This window comes from Artibeus jamaicensis, unplaced genomic scaffold (assembly GCF_021234435.1).
Source record: "Artibeus jamaicensis isolate MK-2021 breed Jamaican fruit bat unplaced genomic scaffold, CSHL_Jam_final contig_465, whole genome shotgun sequence".
NCBI classification, from domain to species: domain Eukaryota; kingdom Metazoa; phylum Chordata; class Mammalia; order Chiroptera; family Phyllostomidae; genus Artibeus; species Artibeus jamaicensis.
In genome coordinates, this window is record NW_026521843.1 from 27,045,432 (window position 1) to 27,059,541 (window position 14,110).

A 14,110-nucleotide genomic window follows, 5' to 3' on the forward strand; every position below is an offset into this window, starting at 1 on the left:
TTTCTGTTTTTTGGCTCTTGAACCTCCTTGACTGATCCTGTCCTGTATTACCATCTCAGTCTGGTGCTCTGATTTCTGGGGTTTCCTACAACTTTTATCTTCCCAGCTTTCTTTTCTGTGATTATATTTTTACTTTATAGAACCTTTTTTGTTTCTCTGAATGTTCTGTTTTTTCTTTTTAAAAAAGCGGGCATTGAATAGCTAGCTGATTGGAAGCTCTGACTGTCCCTGGGATTTGGCTGTGAGGGTTACTGCAGGGTACTTTTAATTTGGCTGGCTTTTTTTTTTTTTTTTTTTTTAGTAACCTCCAATGTTAGTACCTTTAAATCTTTCCTGTAGGGTTGGTGGGATTCTTAAGTGTATAAAGACTCTTCTCATCTTTTGTGTAGAGGATATAAGTTTGACTGACAGCATTTTAGGAACCAAGTGTCTGGAAAACAGTAAGTGTGTAAACCTTTCACTTAATTTTATGTTTCAAGTCTAGTTTCCAGTCCTCATCCCTGCTTGGTATTCTCCAGTTCCAAAAATCCTATTTTACTTTCTTCTGAAATAAGCCTTCATCTTTTTGCCAGTGAGGGAGCGATATTCCTTCATTCAGTGACACTTAACCTGAGAAGTCTGGGGAGCCGACTACTTCCATTGTTCCTCTTATCTTAGCTCCAGTTTCACTTCCACTCCTAGAAGTACCACCAAAGCCTGTCCCCTGTGGTGCAATCTGCAGTTTCGACTAGGTTATTTCTTTCTTTCTTCACAACTGGCTTAGTTTTTATTTATTTATTTTTAATCCTCACCCAAGGACATGGTTCTTCAAAATTGATTTGAGAGAGAGAGGAAGGGAGAGAAAGAAAGGGATGAGAGAGGACATTGATTGATGGCCTCCTGTGAACACTGAGACTGGCATTGAACCTGCAACCCTTTGGTGCATGGGACATTGCTCCAACCTTCCAAGCCACCGGACAGAGCACAACTGGCTCGGGGTTGGTTGGTTGGTTTATTCTCAGTGGAGGACATGCTTATTGATTTTTAGGGAGGGGGAGGAAGAAGAAGAGAGAGGGGGAGAGAAACATCAATGGGTCTCAAGACTTGAACCTTAGACCTTTCAGTTAACTGGACCATGCTGTAACCAACTGAGCCACACCAGCTAGGACCAAGTGACTTAGGTTTTAGTTCAGTATTCCACTGGGTCAGAGGTCTTAGTTCTTCTGCCTCCCAGCTTCACAATTTGATTGCTGTCTTTTCCACTCCAATTAATTTTATTTTTATGGAATGAAAAGCCCCTTATCACAGGTGAGTGGGACAAGAGAAACGAATGCTTATATTTAGACCTTCATCTTTAAGTGGAAGTCCTTTATATGAATCATTCAGTATTTTGATTCATTCAGAGATAAGCTTGGAGCAGGCGAGACTAAATTCTTGGCCTAATTTGTGACTGTTGTTTTTCATTAGTGTTTACTGTTAAAAAGTTCTTTGAGAATTTGATGAATATTTTGAACTCCCTTTGAGGGAAAAAATATGTACACAGTACATCCATGCAGTATCATGTGCGTATTTTATATTTTAGAATTTGTTTTCTGTCCACTGAGATGTTTCTCCCTGTTTTGTCAAGTCATTCTTCAAGGCAGACAGTGCCCGGCATCAAGAAGAGGCATTGAGTTCATCACATAGAAAGTGAAACTGACCTTTCCCAAAAGATAACCATGCCAAATTAGTGACTCCTTCCTTTAAAAGCAAAAAAAGTGAAATGTAAGTTTGGTAAATAATAACAATGTAACAAGCAAGCTTAGTTTTGTTTAAAGGTAAATTTCAGTAGAAGACTGGTTTGAATAAAAGGTTAAAATTGAAACATGGCACTGTATGACATAGTACATACATTTAGAATGTTATAAATATTAACATTTAATATAAGGCTTTTCATAAAGTGTTATATGTAGTTATTGTTTTGTGTGAGACAGAAACTTCCAGGAGTTTAGAAAGATAATACATAGTTTCTTTGATGGAGACGTTTGTAAGATTTTATGTAAGAGGACATGCTTGACCTTAGCCTCTTTCTCCCCTAATTTCTCTCCCCTTCCAGGGACTCTACCCCTTGTGACTACCACCCCTCAGTACCGACTGACGGAGGGCAGAGCATTTAGCTTACCCTTCAATGTCCTCTCTAGAACAGGGGCTTGAGACTTTTCCCCCTTAACTTGACATGATGGAGATAAAAATTAAGAACTTTTAAACTTCATTAAAGAGAGAAAATCCAAAAGGAAGTAAACACCGGACACAGTAACCAAAGGCATAATCCTGTGTCCGCCTTGTCTCTGGGAAGCACAGCTGCTGCTTTGGAGTGTCACTCCTGGGTTGCTGTCCTGTGGACACCGTGTTAGTGGCATCCATTAACCCGCATTTCATTCCTGGCTGCTGGTCTCCCTGAAGGTCTTTCCCTGAGAGATTGAGGCTTTTCTGTGGTAATGAGGGGATGAGTTGGTTTTTTTTGCCTGAAGCTTTCTTTTTTCAGTATAATACAAGAATGTCTGTTTCAGTCATGGAATCTACTTCAGTTCTAGAGGAGATGTGGTCTTCTAGCCATATAACTTTATCAAATTTATTGGAGGGGGCCAGGTGTTGCTTTTTAAATGTGTCTCAAATTAATTTAAAAATATCTTTTGGCATTTATTCAGTACTTGTTTTGGGCACTGTAATAAACATAAATTACTATTTTGGAAAATAGTAGGGCCATTAATTATGCAATATAGCATGTGCTAAGTGCTAAATGGGTGGAAAAGAAGTGTCAGTGAAGTTTAGTAGAGCACCAGGAGGAAAGGATTTCTGGGAAAGTTAAGATCCAGATCTGCAGAGGTAGAGTCTAGTTAAGGAGGGAAGGGGCCATTTTAAAATAGTTCAATTTCCAAATTACGGTAGACAAAATAGTACTGCTTTTGATTTTAGGCTATATTAGAATCAGTTACTACAAATGTTTAGTATAATGTTTTTTTCACTCTTACATTTATAACTCACTTGTTTGAAAAAATGAAGCTATATTCTTTGTTGACCTGCTAAGTGTTTTCCACTGTGCTGTCAGTTAACTTCTCTTTGCTTTTTTTAATTTATCAATTTGTAGAGAAAGGAAAGGACAGGGTGGGGGGAGAGAGGCAGGCAGGCAGGCAGGCAGGCAGGCAGGCAGGCAGATACTGAGACCAAGAAAGAAACTTTGATTTGTTGTTCCACTTAATTCATGCACTCATTGGTGGAGTCCCATGTTATCAGGACAAAGCTCTAACCAACTTAGTAACCTGGCCAGGGCCTTGTTTTCTTAATAAATGTGAAATATAGTTGTGCTCGATAGTAAATTGAGGACAGTTTTTTTTTTGAAGTATGTCCCTCCTACAGTGCAGTTATTGAGAACAAATCAGCCAGTCTGCCAGCAAAAGCAAGGGACCTAGAACCTTAAAGTCAAAAGGAAATTTTTTTAACGCCTAAGATAATTTTTCTTGTTCTTTGTCAGAAAGTTGTGTCATTAAAATAGATTACTAACTAAATATACTACTATTTAGTATTTTTAAGAATAGTAGAATTTTATCCATTGACTCTTACTGGGGTGTTGTATAATTGGAGATTGATTAGTCTTTTTCTTCTCCAGCAACTGTGAATCCAGTTCTTTAGATGCATGAATTTCTTATTCCTTAGATATTTTTAAGGGGCAAGAGAAGACAGTGTCTGTGGTATGGATCCATTTGACCTAAGGAGTAGAAGTGATTTCCCGTGAATTAAAAGGAGGTTTAGAAAAGTGAATATGCCCTGGCTGGTGTAGCTCAGTGGATTGAGCACGGGCCTGCGAACCAGACAATCGCGGTTCGATTCCCAGTCAGGGCACATGCCTGGGTTGCAGACCAGTTCCCTGCAGGCCAGTTCCCAGCAGGGGACGAACGAAAGACAACCATACATTGATGTTTCTCTCCCTCTTTCCTTCCAAAGATAAATAAATAAAATATTAAAAAAAAAAAGAAAAGTGAATATGAAATGTTTTGCAGTGGTTTTAATTATATGTTGCTGAGCAGTGTTAGTACTTTTTGTATATGTGCACTTGCATATATTGTACCTTATTTTGAATATTGTAGCAATATTTCAGTTTGAGTGCTTGAACAGCCTTAAAAATTGCTTTTAACTGAAATTTGACTTGTTACATGTGAAGAAGGTTGTCCAGCCTCCACCCTCATCCCCTTTCAGGTTTTGTTTGTAAGCAGACTCAAAGGTATTAGTGTTTTATGTGGAGGCTTATTCCAGAAAAAAAAAATCAACTAATAGATACAAGTCTAAATTTGGGGCTCCAGAACTCTTCTAAATTTGTTCTTCTTGAAAAGTGCAGTTCTCAGTTGAGTTAGCTACTTGCTCAGGCGAGAAGGGGATTTAGTTCCCAAATCCATGATTCTAAGATAAGTAGATAATGGACAGCTCAGAAGGAAATAAATGTTATTCTTAGGGTTTCAGTGCTTCTGCTGCCCCTTGAATTGCTGTGTACATACCCCAACCGTACCAACTCTTATTCTTCTTTGGTTTTTGTATATGCTGACTGATTCCTCCATTTCCCATGTTTATCATTCAGGTTTCAGCTTAGGCTTTTTCCTTCGGGAAATTTTTAACCACATAAGGCTGTTTTTTATTATCTCTTTTTGGCATACCCGTATTTATCCCATTGTATCCCATATCACAGGATGCCTTCATTAACTGTGCATTGGTCTTTTTTTTTTTAAGTAAAGAAAGCTTTTTTTTTTTTAAAGATTTTCTTTATCTTTAGAGAGGAAGGGAAGGAGAGAGGGAGATAAAACATCAATGTATGGCTGCCTCTCGTGCATCCCCTGCTGGGAACTGGCCTGCAACCCAGGCATGTGCCCTGACTGTGAATTGAACTGTGATCCTTTGGTTTGCAGGCCCACACTCAGTCCACTGAGCTATACTAGCCTCACCTAAAGAAAGTTTTAAATAGTTGGTATACAGTATTTTATTAGTTCAGGTATATCTGTGCACTGTTTATCTCCACCCCGACTATAATTTTCTTTAGAGAAAGGAGCATTTTATTCCTAGTACCTGATATAGTGCCTGGGGTAGTAAGCACTCAGAAAATACTTGAATGAGTGACTGTTGTACTATTGTTGTATGTACTTCTAAATTAATAAAAGATACTCCAAAGTGTGAGTAATTTATTGCTCTATTTTATGTACTGGTTACACATGACAAATTTTAGAATTGTTTTAAAACAGAATGCTGTATAAACACCTGAAACTTTTTAAGTGATTTTTAAAATGTGATTAAAGTGACTTAGGTAAATTACTTAAATAAAAAAGATGGTAGTACTCACTCTTTCCAGGTATGAGAACCCATATTAAAAAAATTGGGGGGATTCTTATTTTATATTACAATTACTATGTGCCACTGATTAAGACAGTAAATAATAGCATTCTGCTGTGGGTTTCTCAACGCAATGGAAAAAGACACATGTAAAGAATATTGTTTGTTCGGTCTTCAGTCAGTGCTTGCTATTGCCTATATTCTCAGACTCATAGAAACTTTGAGGCCCACAGAGTTGTCTAGACCAGGGATCTCTAAAGTGGGTTTGCAGGACCATCCATTAGTATTAATAATTTAGAAATTAAAACCTCTGTTTATTGTCTTTCATCTTGAAAAAGGCAAATTACATTTGGTGCAGTGATCGACACTGGCTTCCCCACACTGTAGTGTGCCAGATGGGCTGGTGAGCACGCCTCGGGAAGGGTGGGGCTTCTTCACTTCCTTATTTGTGTACGATGCTGTTGTAGCACGTTGAGATTTACGTGTGATGACATTGGTTTCCATATGATCTAATTTTAACCAAGACGTTTTAACAAATGAGAAAGAACTAAAAGACTCATACCAAAAAACAAATCAGATTATGATTATAATAAAAGCACACAGAAGCACACAACATAAAAAATGTTAGAACTAATCCCAGTATAAAAGTTTGTATTACATGTGAATGAAAAGTAATTTTATATATTAAAAAATCTTATCCTTTCAAAAAAATTTTATATTTTTATATACAATTTATTAGTGCAGTGTTATATGAAAAATTGTTAAATTTCTATAATGTTTAAATATTCTACATATAGGGTGGTTCATCAGGGTTTTACAAATATCAATATATAATTGTATTGTAAAGTTAGGTAATAATCATAGCTGAAAACACCTCACAAAGACACCTAGATCCTAATGAAAGTGATTGATCTAGACTAGATTCTCTCAAGATGTGATTCTTCAGTCTCCAGCATGTTTTTTTGAAGGTTCAGTCCAAGATCTGGGCGCGCGGGGGGGGGGGGAATCTTTGGGTATAGGGAAGAGGCTACGGAATCTTCATTTTGAGCAAATAATAACAGCACACATTCAGTGATGTATATTACTATGTTTCAAGTACTGTTCTAAGCACTGTACATTATTAACTCATTCTTCACTGCAGCCCTGTGAAGTAGAGGTGCTATTGTTACTATTCCCCCCTGACAGGGAAGGAGTTCAGGGTACAATTGACTAAGAAACTTACTCAAGGTCACACACCTAGTAAGTGTTAGGGCCAGGATTTGTTGTAGGAAACATACGAGGGCGTGGATGTAGTGCTTTCCACTACTCTAGTCCAAGCCACTTGAAATTGGAAAAGCTTTATTCTAAAATAATAGTGTACTTGGTAGGGAGCGTGATGCATCATAGTACTTTACTGTTATGTCTGGGTTTTAAGTCTTTGTCAGCCAGCATTGAGTAAAAGGTGTCCTGATGCCACTTCGTGGATTAAAAAACTCAGCAATATGTGTTTTTTAGCACATCAAAAACTTATATTTGGTTTTAACAGATTCCCAAGTAATGGATTTCAGTCAATTCAAGTAAGGTTTTCAACTCGATATATAGTATAAACTTGATAAAACCAAATATTTATAGAATGGAGATTTTTTATGTCTTAATTGAATTTTGGGGTTGGCTTCAGGATCACAAGTGGGTGGGAATCTTGATTACAATAATTGCTTTTGGAAGCCTTTGTAAAACATACTGACATACTTTTTTATTGAACAAGTAACATTTCTGAATTGTGTTATAACGTTCCCTTTTTATTACAAAATCATAAACGTGTAACTGTAACCTAATAATATCACACTCAAGCACACCATATGATGTTTTAGGTGAACTGTTCAAATTAAAACTATAAATTATCACATCCATATTATTACCCTACCAATCACACTCAAGCAGGTGTTACTTCTGCTGGACCCTGTATATTGAATCCTAAAATAATCTTAAAGTTGGGTTTAAAAAAAAAAACTTAACCAGGTTTTATTTCTTGGTTTTCCTTTCTCCTAGAACCGGGGTTCTCAACTTGCTGCAATATGAAGCATCAGGCTTTTAAAAATACTGATATTTTGGTCCCACACCCAGAGATTTCTGATTTAATTGGTCAGACGATTGTAATGTGCTAGGACTGAGAATCCATTGTTCTAGATACAGGCTGTGCAGGGAATATTTTTTCCTGTTGTTCTGGTAAATTCAGATAATGCTGAAAAATACACTTGGATAGGAGTTACTAGAGAATAGGTGGGATATTGTAGATGAATTTTCTATCAGAATTAAATACATTATACCTATATATTTTTTTCTTTCAGATTCATTACAAACATGGGTGCATTTTTGGATAAACCCAAAACTGAGAAACACAATGCTCACGGTGCTGGGAATGGTTTACGGTATGGCCTGAGCAGCATGCAGGGGTGGAGAGTGGAAATGGAAGACGCACACACAGCTGTCGTGGGTATTCCTCACGGCTTGGAAGACTGGTCATTTTTTGCAGTTTATGATGGTCATGCTGGATCCCGAGTGGCAAATTACTGCTCGACACATTTATTAGAACACATCACTAATAATGAAGACTTCAGAGCAGCTGGAAAATCAGGATCTGCTCTCGAGCCTTCAGTGGAAAATGTCAAGAATGGTATCAGAACTGGCTTTTTGAAAATTGATGAATATATGCGTAACTTTTCAGACCTCAGAAATGGAATGGACAGGAGCGGTTCAACTGCCGTGGGAGTTATGATTTCACCTAAGCATGTCTACTTTATCAACTGTGGTGACTCACGTGCTGTTCTGTATAGAAATGGACAAGTCTGCTTTTCTACCCAGGATCACAAACCTTGCAATCCAAGGGAGAAGGAGCGAATCCAAAATGCAGGAGGCAGCGTAATGATACAGCGCGTTAATGGTTCATTAGCAGTGTCTCGTGCTCTGGGGGACTATGATTACAAGTGTGTTGATGGCAAGGGCCCAACAGAACAACTGGTTTCTCCAGAGCCTGAGGTTTATGAACTTTTAAGAGCAGAAGAGGATGAATTTATCATCTTGGCTTGTGATGGGATCTGGGATGTTATGAGTAATGAGGAGCTCTGTGAATTTGTTAAATCTAGGCTTGAGGTATCTGATGACCTGGAAAATGTGTGCAATTGGGTAGTGGACACTTGTTTACATAAGGTATGTAAGTCTTTTTGTTATAATTGAAATGCTCTGTTAATATTGAAAAGACATGGTAAGTAAAATGAAGCAAACTTAAATTTTTTGAAATTTTTAATATTTTCATTAGAGAAGACCTATATATTTTTTAATTACTTTGTTCACCAGAATGAAACTTCTTTTTTTCCATTTTCATTTGCCTCAACTTTCTAACATGAAAATTAGGTTGAATAAATTTCCTTGGTATTTGTTTTTTAAGTACTTTATGGCTCATTCCTATAGCAGAGCTTCTATACAAATGACTTTTTAATTCAAGTTCTGAACATTATCAATAGCTGTCTTAAGCCTGTGTATAAGGCAGTTTGATAAAATGTGTACAGTGTAATTCTGTACGAGCTATACAAAAGATCAAGTGCCACATAAAATACTGGGAGATACACCAGAAACCTAAGTAGGTAAAGTTCCGTGATTAAGTTTTGAGCCTCCTAACAGGTAAGGCAAAAACAAGTAAAAGTATGAGTTGTGTGTTTTTATTGTCTAGTAAAAGACACTTTCTCCTAAGAGTAAATCTGAAAGGAGTGTACGGTGACTTACATGAGCACTCTACAACATACTGGTTAACAGCACACTTTTGTAGATGATGTCAAAATTCTTTTCACATACTTAGATGTTTTTATCATCGCTGATTTTTAAAAAATGCTAATAGAAAATGTAATCCTATGGAGTTAGATTTATATTTGTAAAATTCTATGAATTTTAACTTGATAAGGTAATAGGAAAAAGAAATCCAGACAGGTAATTAGCAGTTCCCTTTGATGTCTTTAAAATATTTAGTAGCTCCAAGTAGGGTTTTTAAGTCCTGTATCATAACCAGTTAAAATATAAATGATCTATTCAGTACTTGGAATATGCAAGTGTTCTATGGTTCTGATCAAAAAGATATCAAGGCAAAACTGAGTTTTTGATTACATGAAATAGCGGTGTTGACTTATTTATTCTGTCCACAGTAGAACCATTCTGTTTCCCTACCATGGCAGTTGCTGTAGAAGGTGTAGGCATAGCCAAAAAGTTTCTCAAGAAGGATCTCTGAGTCTGTGGTAACGCCCAGGTTTTTGTGAAGGATCTGCTTACTTTCCATAGAAAGGGAAGAGTCAACTTCAAAAAGAAAAAATTATGGGCTGTTATTTCTGGCCACAACTTTTTTTTTTTTTTTTCCTAAAAGGATTTTTAGTGATGGTACCTCTAGCTCTTCTGATTTTTTAAGCACATGTATTTTTTAAAATTGTTCTGGATGAGTTAAGTGTAGAGTATCGGTTGTCAGTGATTGAATAGTCAGTGGCTCTAAAAATATCTTTCTTTTTGAACTCAAATGGAGAGATTCTGACCTACAGCTTTTTGAGACAAAAGCAATCATATTTTTTTGCCTGACTAGCAACTAAAAACAGGATTTTCCTTGATTATAAAAATAATAGATGCTTGTTAGTGCACAAAACCAAATAATACAAAATATATCAAAAAACAAAATTTTGCTAAAGTTGGCCAGTTGTATTGTTGTGTTATGTATCTTTCCAGTCTTTCGTCTGCCTCTGTCTTATATTTTTTATAGAAATAAGCTCATTATACTTTTTACAATCTACTTTTTTATTCAATAATATATTGTAGAGAACTCTCCATGTTTATAAGTATTGATCTAAATCATTTTTTATGGTTGCACAGCATTCTTGTAATGTCATGTAGCTTTGAGAGAATAACCAAGAATCTGTGAGATCCATACTTTGAAGGAAAGGAGTTTGTATTTTGGATAATCTGCTCTCTTCCTTCCATTTGCAAGGATGTTAATTTTTAGGAATTTTGATCCCACCCTTCTGAATATGGGGTGTAAATGATTCTGGGGACATAATTCACTTGATAACTTTCACTTTAAAGTATTTCGATATGCCAGTTGATTGTTTTAAAAGATTCTAGACAGAGTTCTAGAATCTCAAAAATCATAAATGATAGTAATATGGACAAGAGGTTGGAATACGTGATTTCATTTGAGTGGAAGTTGGCCATCATCATAGCTCCTTTGAATGAACCTGCATCCAAATGCAAATTAGTGTTGAGAAGCTTAGTTAGCTGTTTTGTGTTGAGACACAACAGACTTATGAACAACTCTATGTCAACTTTAGGGGTTAAGCAAACCTTAACCATTCCTATTTTTCTAACTACATAATTTCGTCATTCTACTTGTTTGTGTTATAAAACCAGGGGTTAGCAATTTTATAAACAATTGGAGTAAAATAGAATATGATTGCTTTGAATTTAGTTTGAAAGGTTGAATGTAAAATTTAAAACCCATGGAAAACACTTAGACTAGTGCTGTGCACTTAGCCATTGCTCAGTAGGCGTTAGTTGCTCAGTAGGAATGATCCAGTTTTTAAGTAGATGTTTTCCTGATAATATATTTAAATGAAGTGTTGTCTAGTACTTCTAACACTTGTCATGCCCTAATAGTTTACAAGCACTTTTATATGTTAACTCATGAAATCCAGGGAAATTGTGATAATCATCATAATCACAGTAGTATCAATAAATTACTGCTCTCTGTGAGCCAGATGGTATTCTTTTTGCACTTTTTAGAACTCACTTAATTTTCACAATCATTAAAGGTGTATGTAGCATTATTCTTGTTTTTGATAATTATTCTTCAGGGTTTCCATTTTATAATATGAAGCTATAAAAAATACAGGATGAATATCTACATCATATCAGGTAGAAAACTGAATATGCAAGAATGATTTGCGTAAAACCAAAAAAAGGAAGAATTTTTTTCATCTGAAACACATACTTGGTGTTCGGGGGGAAAGTCATTTTTGTGTAGAAAAAGAAGCAGCATCATTCAAATCACACATGCTCAGGTGTAAATGTAAATTACTTCTTTTAAATATCTTAGGATACTGCCCCTCTTGGAACTACTATTAATTTCCAACTGATAGGGTGTATGTTTTATAACTTACTAAAAAATCAAATAGAAAATTATTATGTGAGCGAATGGATGGGTAGATAGGTACGCTAAGCAATGCTCATGCTATTGTTACCACAATAGAAAAGGCTAGAAGAAACTGGGATTTCTAAAAATATGAGGTATTCTGTTTTTCATAAAATTGATTTAAAAAGCATTAGTGTTCAAATGAATATTGAACCTGAATGTCTATGGTATAACATTTTGGCCCGATCCAAACTAAATCCTCATTAAATCCTGATTCTTGTGAAAGAATGTAATTTATCTTTGCAATTTGAAACCATAATGTGCATGTGTGTTTGTGAATACAGCCGATGCACCATTTCTAATGTTGATCATTATGAAAGTTTTGATGAGTTCAATTAAGGAATGAAAATAGTTAAGGCCAGTTTGGAAATCTGTTCCTTCCCCTTCCCCAATATCGAGAATCTGATACAATATACTTAAGATGGTTCTGGTAATATACTTAGGGCAGTCCCCCTAGGTACTGTCACCACCGCCCCCTCCATTTACCATGAGAGTCTGTGGAGGGAGTTTACTTCTTTAAGTCCTCCTAAGACCTGATCTCCCCTGTCTTCAGACTTTGTTCCATTGATTTTTAGGAGGCGGTGGCAGAAATTTGTCAAGGCCTACTTGTCTTTTTGGCTGTGTCATATGGGTTCTGAAAAAGTAGCAAGTCTGAACCAAGCACTGCTCGCCTAGATTCTTGTCATAAGCATGGAAAAGACTAGAATTGGTGTGGCCTTGGCTTTTTTCATTTGGGTTGACAAACTCCATTCTCAGACAAAATAACCTACCGCCGCCTCCATTGACTTAATTTGTTCTTTTAAATGGTGAATAGAAAAAGGTGTGTGGTGGCTGAAATAGTTCTTTGGAATGAAAATGAATGTGTTGAATATGTACCTTCTGGCTGATTAAATAAACTGTAATTGCTTAATGTAATTCTTTTGAAGTAAACAGAAAGTTAGTTGACTATAAAATGTAATTACTTCTTGTCTTTTCTTTAATGTATAGGGAAGTCGAGACAACATGAGTATTGTACTAGTTTGCTTTTCAAATGCCCCCAAGGTCTCAGATGAAGCAGTGAGAAAAGATGCAGAGTTGGATAAATACTTGGAATCACGGATTGAAGGTAAGAAAGATGCTTTTTTTAAAAAACAAAAATTTAGAAGGAAAGGAAAAGTATTCTTTTTAATTTCCACCTGCTAAGATTTACTGTCACATCTTGGACCAGTATGTGGGGATATATTGGCACAGAGAAAACAAATACGTCTGTTATGCCACCAAAGAGAAAAAGAATTTAAAAATAGTCTGTTAAAACTTCCCTTTTTTTTTTCTTTCCCTGATTACATTTTTTAAAATTTTTTATTTTTAGAGAGAGGGGAAAGGAGTGAGAAAGGGAGGGAAAGAAACATCAATGTGTGGTTGCCTCTCACATGCTCCCTACTGGGGACCTGGCCTGCAACCCAGGCACGCGCCCTGACTGGGAATTGAATCAGCGACCATTTGGTTCGCAGGCTGGAACTCAAACCACTGAGCCACACCAGCCAGGGCCCTGGTTACATTTTTAATAGTAAGTGAAGAATTCAGTAAAATTGTCCTAAGGTTATCATGAACACCAAGTGCTATAATTCCACTAACACTGATATTTTCCTTCCCAAGTCAGTTTACAGGAATTCATTATCATATGTTTTCATCACACTAATAGACTTAACATTGGTTATATGAAAAACTAATTTTTTTATTTTTTATTTTATGATAATTTTAAACTTAAAGTTGCAAAAATATTATAGAGAGCTCCCATGTACATGTAGTACCTTTTACCTAGATTACATTACCTTTACGTAGGTTACCGTTTGTTTACACTATAACTTACTTTAATCATCTTTCTATATACTTTGTAACATATGCTCTAGTTCTCTCTCACTCCCTCTGTCTCCCCTAGTTGGTTGAATTTTCTGATCCACTTGAGAGTAAGTTGCAGATGAGATATCTCTGTACTCCTTAATACAAAAAGCACAGTCTGTACATAACTATAGTACAGACATCAAAATTAGGAAGTTAACATCAGTATCGTACTACCATGTAGTCCATAGATCCCCATTGACATTGCCAGTTGTTCCAGCAGTGCTTGCTGTTGGATCTAGTCCAGAGCATGTGCTGCATTTTGCTGCTGAGCATCTTCAGTCTCCTTCTGTGTGAAAAAGTTGTATTGTGTTTTTCTTGTTTTTACTGACTGTGCTATTTTCAGTAGTACAGGTTAGTTGCTTTGTAGAATGTCCTTCAATTTGGATTGGCTGATTGATGTTTGCTCTTCATATGATTTAGGTTATACATTGGCAGAAATACTCTAGAAGTGATGCTAGGTTCTTCATGCGTCATGTCAGGAGGCACATGATATGGTAATCTTCACTTTCATCACTTCTGGAGATGTCTTTCAGGTTCCTCCATTGAAAAGTTAATAAGTATGTTTATTATGCTTATTAATAAGTATTCAGCACGGAGGTACTTGAGATTATGTTAATGAAAGCAGTTCCTTACTTTCTGGCAAAGGTTCATTTTGTATTTCCCTGCACCAACCCTTGAATAATCCACTTTTTCAATGACTTC

At 36.2% G+C, this 14,110-nt stretch overlaps 1 protein-coding gene across 2 annotated transcripts in view; it reads left to right on the forward strand.

Moving 5' to 3' along the window:
• The window catches only part of PPM1B (protein phosphatase, Mg2+/Mn2+ dependent 1B), a 58,751-nt gene that overhangs the window by 26,816 nt on the left and 17,825 nt on the right, over positions 1-14,110 (forward strand). For both annotated transcript variants that reach the window (XM_037161270.2, XM_037161271.2), the window contains exons 2-3: positions 7,659-8,517; positions 12,515-12,632. In XM_037161270.2, the coding sequence (XP_037017165.1) occupies positions 7,672-8,517; positions 12,515-12,632 (964 nt within the window). In that variant the 5' untranslated portion in view covers positions 7,659-7,671. The remainder of the gene's footprint in view (positions 1-7,658; positions 8,518-12,514; positions 12,633-14,110) is intronic.